Below are 12,187 nucleotides of genomic sequence, written 5' to 3'. Positions count from 1 at the left end.
AAAGAGTAAAAATGAGATTTTCTCTAAATCACCAAAATATCATCGAATTTCAGAGAAGCTTGGTCATGACTTGTACAGGTTAAAAAGTAACGTATGTAATTATTAATAAAATTAGTTGGTGATCTGACTTTTTGTGGATGAGATACAGCCTTTCAAAGAATGAAAATTAAGAAGAAAAATCTAAGTTCCACACAATTAGCCCTCATTCTTCAATCGACGATATCTTTATAATTATTGATCCTTTTTATGTTGTTTTATTGTTTATGAGTTATATTTCATAGTTCGAGTAATTCAATTTAAAAAATACAAAATATCTTTGAACCATGACTTTTACACGCAGCTAAATTCCCTTTTTTTTTGCTATGTGGTTTGTACAAAAAGAAGGTTTTTGGGAATATTTTTTTCCAAATTAATGACATCCAACTTTGATAAATACACGCGCTTTCAAAAACAGCAAGTATAAGGCTACCAACTGTACGGAATTTTTCCTTTCCGTACGGATTTTTGACTTTCTCCGCGGATTTTTTACAGGCCGGAATTTGTGTACGGAATTTTTCGCATAATACGGATTTGTACGGAATTTTTACAACTTTTTAAAATTGATTTGCTTTTCTGATCTGGCCAAAGCTTTTTCTAATTAGATAATTTCATTTATCTGTCAATTTGTTTTAAAGAGATAATTTTGATATTTTTCCGGGTTTTCCTCAGTTTACAGTTCCTTACAAAACATATTTATCCGATAAAAGATCTATTTCTATAGCTTGTAATCAACCTGTAAACATTTTAATTACTTTTCTAGAGATTTTTTTAAAAGGTCCTCTAAGCTTGTGTACTTTCAAAAAAGAAAAACAACGGGCGAAATGTTTTCATGAGAAACGATAATATTTTTATAATCAAACTTTGATATTACGAAAACTTTTAAACGTTCAACAAAAAATGGAAGGAGCAGTTTTTTTTTTGGACTAGATGTTTAGACTCCGTATTTTTGACAAATAACTTTATCTTCATAAAAAATAAAGAAATTAAATTAAAAAAAAAATAAATTTTCTTAGTTGAGATGTTAACTATCAACAAAAATCGATGAAAAAATATCCAAAAATGCTTTAACATTTTCTATATTTGGCCACCTGCTAGCCCATAGTGGAACAGGTTGCTGGGTCTGACCATTTCTCGACCTAAATCGAAATTCGCCAAGCGGTGGCTCAAACTCCATGAATTTTCTTGAAGATGCTTTTTCGGTACATTATTTGAAGAATTTTTAATTCTGGCCGCTTTTGAAACCTCCCATGAGATCCCCCAGGGAACCTGTAGTATTGCCCATTTGCCTGTTTTGTTCATTTCTCGTCATAGACTGCTTAATCTTTGTATTTTTCAATTAGCAAGCTATTTGAGTATATAAAATTACTTTTAAACTGTACCTAGGGTGGTCCAAATCCGGACTTTTTTGGGGCTACCCCCTGAAATCAAAGATTAACCCATCACTAGGCAAAATTCCAAATTTGAGCTCATTCTGACCACGGGAACCCCTCCCTCCATTCGCTTAAAGTTTGTATGGGAAAAATCGTCAAAATGTATGGAGAAAAGCAACTGTTTTACTTTTTTACCTGTGGAAGGCGCCATAATTATCCGATTCTTACCATTTCTCAAATGTAGAACCTTCATCAAATTTAGAACAACTTTCCCCAAGACACCATATTTTTAGGATTTTTTCCCGCGAAGTTATTAGCGCCCAAAACTGACCCTTTTTGCGCGGCCAGCTGTAAGGGGCTACCTAACAACGATGTTTATTTCTAATTCGTACACGCACGTGCTCTCTCTCAGGTTCAAACTCTCTCACGAGCTTGCTCGCCTGGCTGTCTGCCTGTTTGCTTACGAGCGCGTGCGCTGTTTCTCTGCTTGGACTTTTGTCGTCGTCGTCGTTTTCGTTTGCTATCCGCTACGCTGCGTTCTTGACATGTTTATTATAATTTTAAACTAAAATACCAGGTTTGTTTTGAGATATAAAATTTAATGTTGATCACACATCAACAAAACGAAAAAAAACACAACAATAGATATCATATTATAAGAGCGTGTAAGAGAGAATACAAATTTGATGAATTAGTTCATCGTTTTGGATTTTAATTTATCTGCTTTTGTTACAAGAAATACCATGCAGTTTTTTTTTAGATAAAAAAGGGAAGGAATTTTCTTTAGATTTTTTTTTAAACTGAATCCAAATGAGTATCTTAAAGGAAGGCCGCAACTGCAAGATCTGAAGGTAGTTAACGATTGTGCAGAAAGAGATGTTTCCTGAATCGAAAAATTTACAGGTAAACTGACAAAAAATGATAAACAGTTGCAATATTTGTTGCAGGTGGTCTAGGAACACAGAAAGAAATTTCCAGAAAGAATTAAAAAATAATTTTAGAGAGTCTGAATGAAAATTTGCAGCAATAATTGTAAAATTGCCTTGATTTGTTCTGATTTGTACTAAAGTATATTTTTGTTAAAGCAAACTACCTAAAGGAACAACATTTGTATTACCTGAAGTTTTTTTTTTAAATAATTGAACATTATCATGTTTCTTTAGCATATACGAAAAACTGCGTGTAATGCTTGGAAAAACAAACAAACCCTGTTCTCATGACATTTGCTGTAATTTTTTAATTGAGCCTAAGCTGTCTTTTCTTTAAACTATTTTTTTCAGCGCAGTTTTTTTTATTTCTGACATAATTTAAGAATTTATATGCTAAATATATCTCAAAACAAACCTGGTATTTTAGTTCAAAATTATAATAAACATGTCAAGAACGCAGCGCAGCGACGACGACAAAAGTACAAGCAGAGAAACAGCGCGCGCTTGTAGGTAAACAGGCAGGCAGGCAGGCGAGCAAGCTCGTGAGAGAGTTTGAACCTGAGAGAGAGCACGTGCGTGTACGGATTATAAATAAACATCGTTGTTAGGTAGCCCCTTACAGCTGGCCGCGCAAAAAGGGTCAGTTTTGGGCGCTAATAACTTCGCGGGAAAAAATTCTAAAAATATGGTGTCTTCGGGAAAGTTGTTCTAAATTTAATGATGGTTCTACATTTGAGAAATGGTAAGAATCGGATAATTATGGCGCCTTCCACAGGTAAAAAAGTAAAACAGTTGCTTTTCTCCATACATTTTGACGATTTTTCCCATACAAACTTTAAGCGAATGGAGGGAGGGGTTCCCGTGGTCAGAATGAGCTCAAATTTGGAATTTTGCCTAGTGATGGGTTAATTTTTGATTTCAGGGGGTAGCCCCAAAAAAGTCCGGATTTGGACCACCCTACTGTACACAGCAAAAAAAGTAGAATTTTGGACTGCTAAAAATTTGGCAGGTTGAAGATTACCTCTGTTTGAGTAATATTATCTAAAAAATGTGTAAAAATGTGAACCTGATAAATATTCACCAGAAACTGATGAAAATTCATCGTTTTCTGATGTAATATTACATCAGAAAAAAAATACACAAGATCTGTCACCATTTCCAGATAAATATTACCGTAATATTTCTTCTGTGAAAAGACACTGTAGGAGCTAACCGGATCGTCAGGGGAACCGGTTTTGTAAGTCTTGAGTGATATGATATTTTTTAATATAATACCCGGAGAAAAATCAGTTCCCGAAATCGAGAGCATGCGTTCATGAAACTCGAAACCAGCAACAAAGTTATTTCTCCGTGTGGTAAACTTCTTTTATTTTTAAAGATAAATTGTCATTCGACTCTTTTTTCAATGATTCAAGTAACAATCACCAGCTTGCGAACAGCTAAACTGTTAATTTCACGCGTTTCCACCAAAACAAACAGATTCTTTTATATATCGATCAAAGACACACTTGTTAAAGATAGACTGATATATTTAACGCATTGAACGGTGTGTGATTAAGTGTAGCAACCAGAAAAAAACGAAAGCAAATAAAGAATGGAAACACAAGCTCACAAAAACCACACACGATGACGGAGAAAACGCCTAGAAAGGAACGATCTCACACAGCAAATCACAGGCGAAAAGGACATTGACTTATGATTACATCACAACAATAGAAGAATAAAATCTGTAAATACAGGTGTGTTGATACACACACACACACACAGATCCGTGCGTTGAGTCAACTAAGCTTAGCTGATGAATATTTGTAATAAAATTAAAGAAAAAGGAAATAATTTCGTTAATTTCGTCTTCAAAGTCTAGACCAAATCAAAAGAGAAAATAAAATCGTTAAATTGCTTCCCAATGGGTTTAAAATTAACAAAATGAAGAAAAAAATCCTAGAATAAAATTGGCTGGTATGTAGAGTTTAAGGATAACAAACAATATGGCTGTCGAACATAATAAGGGAAAAAATGTTGCAAACTTGTAGCGATTGTTCGTTGCATGAGCTAAATTAGGCAAACTTAAATATACAAACAAACAGAGGAAGAGAGCAAAATGTATAAAATCACCAAAAGACAAAAACAAATCTGTTCAAAGCGCGGAAATTACTCAAAAAAAAAAACAATGGAAACATCGGATGAAATCAGCTGTGTTACTCGATATGTGAAGAAAATAATCTTATTTGTTGCTATATTATTACTTTTGTACGAAAGAAGAAGACGGTCAGTCGGTCAGTCAGTCAGGTGTTGTGGCCCAAAAGCATCCAACAACAAAAGCAACTCTGAAGCTGTGTATTCATGGTGAACCAGGAGATGTCGTTTCAGAAATAAAGAGAACAAAAACAACGGATTAATTAAATTGAGTGTGTTTTTTTAAGTTTTTTTTTTTATTGAGAAAGAATGGGTATGTCCTTAATCGACCTCCTCAATGGTTGGTCCGGCACCTCCGGACGGTGGTGGGGGAGCTCCGGCACCTGGCATACCGCCGGGCATTCCACCGGGAGCTCCACCAGTGCTGGCGTACAGCTTCTGAATGATCGGGTTGCAGACGGCTTCCAGCTCCTTCTGCTTGTGCTCAAACTCTTCCTTCTCGGCGGTCTGGTTACCGTCCAGCCAGGCGATCGTGGCGTTGCACTTGTCCATGATCAGCGTCTTGTCCGCGTCCGGGATCTTGTCCTTGAGGTTGGCATCCTCCATGGTGGACTTCATGTTGAAGCAGTACGACTCGAGCGAGTTCTTGGCGGTGATCTTCTCCTTCTGCTGCTCGTCCTCGTTGCGGAACTTTTCCGCTTCGTTGACCATCCGATCGATGTCCTCCTTGCTGAGGCGACCCTTGTCGTTGGTGATGGTGATGCGGTTCTCCTTGTTGGTGGACTTTTCGATGGCCGACACGTTCATGATACCGTTGGCATCCAGATCGAAGGTGACCTCAATCTGAGGAACTCCACGTGGCGCCGGAGGGATTCCGCTCAGTTCGAACTTGCCCAGCAGGTTGTTGTCCTTGGTCATGGCACGTTCACCCTCGTACACCTGGATCAGCACTCCGGGCTGGTTGTCCGAGTACGTCGTGAAGGTTTGCGTCTGCTTGGTTGGAATGGTGGTGTTGCGCTTGATCAGTACGGTCATGACACCTCCAGCGGTTTCAATGCCCAGCGACAGTGGAGTCACATCCAACAGCAGCAGATCCTGGACGGCCTCCGAAGTATCACCCTGAAGGATGGCAGCCTGAACAGCAGCTCCGTAAGCGACAGCTTCATCCGGATTGATCGACTTGTTCAGCTCCTTGCCGTTGAAGAAGTCCTGCAGCAACTTCTGCACCTTCGGAATGCGGGTAGATCCTCCAACCAGCACAATATCGTGAATCGCTCCCTTGTCCATCTTGGCGTCGCGCAATGCCTTCGAAACCGGTTCCATCGTATCGCGGAACAGGTCCGAGTTCAGCTCCTCGAAGCGAGCCCGCGTGATCGAGGTGTAAAAGTCAATACCCTCAAACAGCGAATCAATCTCAATGCTGGCCTGGGTCGAAGCCGACAGCGTGCGCTTTGCCCGCTCGCAAGCCGTCCTCAACCGTCTCAACGCGCGCTTGTTGCTCGCCAAGTCCTTCTTGTGCTTACGCTTGAACTCCTCCACAAAGTGGCTCACCATGCGGTTGTCAAAGTCCTCCCCACCCAAGTGAGTATCACCGGCCGTAGACTTGACCTCGAAGATACCATCCTCAATGGTCAGCACCGACACATCAAAAGTTCCACCGCCCAAATCAAAGATCAGCACGTTTCTTTCGCCATGACCCTGCTTGTCCAGCCCATAGGCGATAGCCGCAGCCGTTGGCTCGTTGATGATACGCAGCACGTTCAACCCGGCGATCGCTCCAGCATCCTTCGTGGCCTGACGCTGCGAGTCGTTGAAGTAAGCCGGAACCGTAACAACGGCATTCGCGATCTTAATGCCCAGGTAAGCCTCGGCCGTTTCCTTCATCTTGGTCAGCACCATCGAAGAGACCTCCTCCGGGAAGAACGACTTGTGCTCGCCCTTGTACTCGACCTTCAGCTTGGGCTTTCCACCGTCGCTGATCACCTCGAACGGCCAGTGCTTCATGTCCGACTGGACGGTCGCGTCGTCGAACTTGCGGCCGATCAGGCGCTTGGCGTCTGTAATTAAAAAAAAAAATAGAGGATTTTTAAAAACAAATTTAGTTGAAGTAAATAGGATTCGATTAACTCGATCAATTTAAAAAAAAATCCCCCATGGGATGGTACTTCCTTTCAATATTGATAACCGGACCAATAGTTAGCGAAATCCTAGCCGATATCACTCGAATCAGTTGAAAATAAAGACTCTTAAGAGCAATTGTCTAGAATTTCGCAAATCGCCTTTTCGTTGCTATATTTTTTATTTTGCCTTATTTTTTCATACAAGTTTCCTTACAAATTGATGGGCTATCCATAGAAAAGTGCTATGAAACGAAATCTGTACTCGAAAAAAGATTTTCTGATCGATTTGGTGTCTTCGACAAAGTTGTAGGTAATGTAGTACTATTCTGAAAAAAAAAGATTCACTCTAAAAAAAATATTTAAATAATGTAGCAATACCTCCCTTTTCACCTTGATTTTGTCGAACTTTACCCAATTTGATTTGTTTCCATTTGTTGATATTTATGTCTTCTGCCAATTTTTGAGCAATAAGGCTTCATTCATAAAGTACGTCACGCTAAAATCATCCAAAATTTAGCCCCCCTCCCCCCCCCTTTGTCACGCTTTTCCTATACTTATAACACGCAATTTCACACTCGCTCAGACCCCCCCTCCCCCCCTAGAGTGGACATACTTTATGGATGACGCCCAAGGTATGACGGACTTTTTTTAACCGTTGCCGTTGCAAATATTTTTTTAAGTTTATGTCTCTATATTCTGACAAAAGTCGAGGGTAAGGGGCATAGTTTCAACATTTTAATGAAAAAAGGGTTTTAAAATAGTTTTCAAATTTATTGCAAAAAAAATGGATTTGCGGTGCTGCACACCGAAATTTTATAGAAATTCAAAAAATGTTTAAACAATCCCAAATATGCTTAAAATGATTACCAATGCCTTTTTAAACGTTTTCAGTTGATTAGACCCCAAAAAGTATTTTAAAAATCACACAAAAAACCGTTTTGATGGTAAAATGAATTCTAAATCGAATATTTAGTAACTTTTGATGATGAGTTTTGATGAATTGCGCCGTTTATTTTAGTTACAGCCATTTTTTATAGTAATCATTTTTTCATAAATTTTAAAAAAGGGTCCGTTCTTATCCATCTTAGAAAAAAAAATGTTTTCGAAAAACTGAGAAAATTTTCTACAATTTACTTTTTTGGACATTGTTGATTCGACCTTTGGTTGATGAGATATGTATGGCCTTGCCAAGAATGAAAATTCCCGAAAGTTTTTTTAAAGCCTACCCAATTCACCTTCACTTTTCAATCGATGATATATTGGAAACCATTCATCAGATTTTCAATGTTAAAAAGTGAAAATAAAAAAATTCTATATTTAATTAAAAGGTAAACTGGTGTGAAATTATAGCATCTTCTTTAAGATTTTTTTTAACATATTTAAATTGCGAGTCGTGATTTCAAAAATCTGAAAATATTTTTTCAAAGAGTGGAGAAAATTTTACACAGGTTGATTTTCAAGATATCATTGATTGAAAATTGAAGGTCAATTGGGCAGAAATAAACATTTTTGGTAATTTTCATTCTCAGCAACCAAAACTCCGACCAGCAATGTCCAAATAGAAAATTATAGAGAATATTCACAGCCTCTAGAATAAATTATTTTCAAATATTTTAAAACTATCACTTTCACAACTATTTAAAAAAAATAAAAAGAAAATTTTGTTAAATAATTTAACCAAAAAATGGCATTAACTCAAAAACGATGCGAAAAAACGAAACTATTGGCACTACGCCCCCCGGGGCATGGCCTTCCTCTAACGTGGGATTTCTGCTCCAGCGCCTCTGACGAGACAGGAGAAACCGGGACCGACGTTTTACTTCACCATCCGATAGAAGCTCAGTGGATAAGGCGGGAATCGAACCCGCGTCTCATAGCATCATCGGGATCGGCAGCCGAAGCCGCTACCCCTGCGCCACGAGACCCACCAAAAACGATGCACTTTATCTTAATTTAACAAAAGTAGTTCTCAATCCAGAACTTAGTTTTGACTCTAAAAATGATTTTGGAATACACTCAAACCCCGATGGTTTGACACCAACTGTTGTCAAACGAACGGGGGGTCACTTTTTAGTTTGACACCCCTTTTACACGGAGTTTACACACACTACCAAACGTTTGTTTTGATAGTGTGCGTGAGCGCCGTGTAAAAAGTGAACGTTTGTCACTTTTTAGTTTGACTTTGACCAACCAACGGGGAACAAACTAAAAAAGTGTCAAACGAAAAAGTGACCAACCACCGGGGGTTGGGTGTAATGGTATGTGTGCTTTTAAAAAAAAAACATTTTTTTTATTTGGCCAAAAATAACACGTCCGTCATGCCCTATAGCTCAAAAGTTGGCACTTTTTGTCTACTAAGACATTAACATCAAAAAATTAAAAAAAATTAAAGGTACACACCATTTTCTCATTACTGAATTCAGTTAAATTTACATAAATCTGCACTACTGAAATTCAGTTTTCAGTAAATGAAAACTTGCTGAAATTTCAGCAAACTTTGACAGCTCCATACAAATTTTTACTGATGTTCAGCGAAAAACTAACTGAAAATTTCGGTAGTGCAGTTTTCAGTAAATATTAACTGAACACGAACATCAGAATTTGCTTTGTAGTATGGTAAAGTATGTTAAAAAAATAGGTTTTGGACAATAAAGTGATTTACAAAATGTATAATTTTTTCAATAGTATAACTATTTTTTTCTGAATAGTCCTTTTTATCGAACAAATTTGCAGATGACACCAAATCGATCAGAAAATCTCTTTTCGAGATACAGATTTTCGAATGTTTTCATAGCACTTTTCTATGGACAGCCCCCAAAATTGTATGGAATATGAAAAACCTAATTATGCAAAATGGCTTACAAAGTTTCAGTATTTTTGCAGTAATATTTCATGCGCTTCGAATTTTGTTCCTCTTAATAATAAATGAAAAAGTTGTTACACATTAACAAATATCTGCACCAATGCTGGTGCTGCTGCCAGTTGAAGACACTTTTTGTTCTAAAATAAGTGTTTCTCAAAATGTACTGAATTATGTAATAAAATCATTGACGTCCTGTTTCGCAATAATTTATTAATGATGATTTTTATATCTCTTCAATGAATAGAAGGAATAGGAATAATATTCACAACTTGTAACAACGTGTAAGCACAAACTTAACAAACCCTTTAAAATGTCTCCAATAAACATTATTAAAGCTTGTTGAATTTGGTGGAGCCGCAATAAATGGAATTAAGGCTTGTTAAATTTGGTGGAGACGCATGGTAGGTTAAATATGGTTTTAAATCCCACTTCGAAAAAAACACCGTTTAATTTCAATTTACCCTCACTTGTCTCTCATCGCATCAAACATTTCCGATTGCACCTAAATTTGATCGATAGTGTCAATGTCGCATCGCACTCACCGAAAATAGTGTTGTTCGGGTTCATGGCCACCTGGTTCTTGGCGGCGTCCCCGATCAGGCGTTCCGTGTCCGTGAACGCCACGTAGGACGGCGTGGTGCGGTTGCCCTGGTCGTTGGCAATAATGTCCACCTTGCCATGCTGGAAAACGCCCACGCAGCTGTAGGTCGTGCCCAGATCGATACCGATCGCCGGAGACTTGGACATGGTTCTGCTTTTTTTACTTGTCTGAAAAATTTTGGTCAAAGTTAATTTTTTGCTCGCACTTCTGATTTATTTTTAAAAACACGTGGGAAATATGCGCACAGAATTTGACTTTTTCACTCGTTGTTGGCAACTGCTAAAATTTGATATTTTTAGATCACGTGATTGGCATAGAAGAGGTACCGTCATCTGGGGCGAATCGGGACTACAGTTTGAATAGGGACAGCAGTGTTTAGAACATTTAATGGTTTTAAATTTAGAAATTGATGTACACATTTTGTTGGTCTGAGTCTGTTCTATCTGAAACCTACCAGAAAAATCAAAATGTTGTGCTCTAACATGGTTAAAACTGCTGTCCCAATTCGCCCCAGTTGACGGTAGATTTTTTCCAAAATATCGTAAAGTCAACTCTCCTCACTGCACAACTAAAATTGAAAATGGCGCCAGCCTAATTAACAGCGATCTAAAACCGTCAAAAAATCCCCAGCAAATGCCAAATTTCGCACGTGTTCACAAAAATCACTCCACTCACCTTAATGATAACTACGCACAGTTACGTAACACTTTTGGCTTAAATTAAAGGAATGCACACTTGAATATCTTTTCAACGAACTGATCCGTTCGATGTCTTTCTGAAGAATAATTCGCCAACGCGGTGGCGGTTGAGCTTAAAATACCCAATGTCCGGAAAAGATAGAAAGAGAGAAGTGGAAAACTCAAATCGCGCAAACTCGTGATCCGCGATCTTCTTCTCTAGAATGTTCATTCACTTTCAGGACGGGATTAGTTGCATCGGTGTCGGATACGGAGATGACTGGTTTTAAATTTAATTTGAATTCCTACATTGTATTTACTGAGATATTTTATTAAAAAAGTGGTTTTCTAAAAAGAAAACGAAAGGTGTTTAAGATAATAAAGAAACAAACAGTAGTTTTTAGAACAATTCAAAGCTTCAAATTTAGAAATATATGTTTGCTATATTGTGTCCACCAGCTTTTAAGCTATTTTAAGCCAATTTTGAACGGACCAGCGTTGGAAGCATATTCAAGAAAATCTTTTGACGCTCATCAAGAGAAAAATCCGAAGGGAAAATGGCTCCAAAATGGCTCTCCTCTCTCACGCACGAAAGATCGGTCAAATGAAACCCAAATTATCATCTGGATTATTATGTTTAAATGAAATCAAACGCATTTGGACAAAATAATAAAGGAAAGTTATCAAAAATAAAATTTTCAGTCCTAGTGAAATGAGCATTTTAGTAAAATCAAATTAAAAAATAATGAGTGATCGAAATATATTCAGTAATCGACACTGATTTATTTTTTCACTAAAACTTACAAGTGAACATAAGACTGTCATGCGAATATTCCCGGGAAATTTTCGAAATAATAAGCAGTTCATAAAATGACGATTTCTTTGTTTACGTTAGAAACAAGCTGGGAAGTAGCGTAAAAATCTAATTTAAGACCAACCAGGTGCAAGAGAGGCACGCTGATGACGATCAGTCAGTAGTAATTCAACATGTGCTTTTATACTACCACAATGATATAGAGTGATGACGAAGAACAAGCTGCGAAGAACGGGAAAATTCGGGATGGGAGTCGACTTATGATGCAGATTCTATTAATATGGTGTCACGATATGTTCATTGAGTTTGGGGACCTAACCCAATTGTTATTTTGCGGATTAAGCATCACGCGCCTCCATTTAACTATTGCAACCCACTTGGTTTCAACGGAGTTGCATGGTTGTTGAACATATCTCTACGTTTATGTATTTTTTTAAATGCACGATTTGATTGTTTCAATTATGAAAACTAGATGTTACCTTTATTTTGTTTTGTGTTAGTTTTACTAAAAACAGTTTCAAATTAACCAGATGCCTGATTCTCGATAAGTTGTAAACACAGCAATTCCATTTGAATCGTGCTCAAATTTTTCTGGGGGTTCCTTGGCAAAAATAATTGGACCCGTATTTTTTTTTTTT

General features: G+C 37.7%; 1 protein-coding gene across 1 annotated transcript; it reads right to left on the bottom strand.

Moving 5' to 3' along the window:
• Positions 1 to 4,733: 4,733 nt before the first annotated feature.
• LOC120426202 (heat shock 70 kDa protein cognate 4-like) lies at positions 4,734 to 10,885 on the bottom strand. The gene is made up of 3 exons (XM_039590906.2): positions 10,734 to 10,885; positions 10,000 to 10,225; positions 4,734 to 6,531 (listed from the first exon to the last, which is right to left on the bottom strand). The coding sequence occupies exons 2-3, from the start codon at positions 10,202 to 10,204 to the stop codon at positions 4,796 to 4,798; spliced, it is 1,941 nt and encodes a 646-aa protein (XP_039446840.1). The 5' UTR covers positions 10,205 to 10,225; positions 10,734 to 10,885; the 3' UTR covers positions 4,734 to 4,795.
• Positions 10,886 to 12,187: the final 1,302 nt, after the last annotated feature.

This window comes from Culex pipiens, chromosome 3, assembly GCF_016801865.2.
Source record: "Culex pipiens pallens isolate TS chromosome 3, TS_CPP_V2, whole genome shotgun sequence".
Lineage (NCBI taxonomy): Eukaryota > Metazoa > Arthropoda > Insecta > Diptera > Culicidae > Culex > Culex pipiens.
This window is presented reverse-complemented; position numbering and strand designations above follow the sequence as displayed.

Coding starts and splice junctions, on each gene's coding strand:
- LOC120426202 (XM_039590906.2), bottom strand. CDS start 10,204: ATGTCCAAGTCTCCGGCGATCGGTATCGATCTGGGCACGACCTACAGC. Junction 6,532..9,999: donor CCCGAACAACACTATTTTCG/GTGAGTGCGATG, acceptor TTTTAATTACAG/ACGCCAAGCGCCTGATCGGC.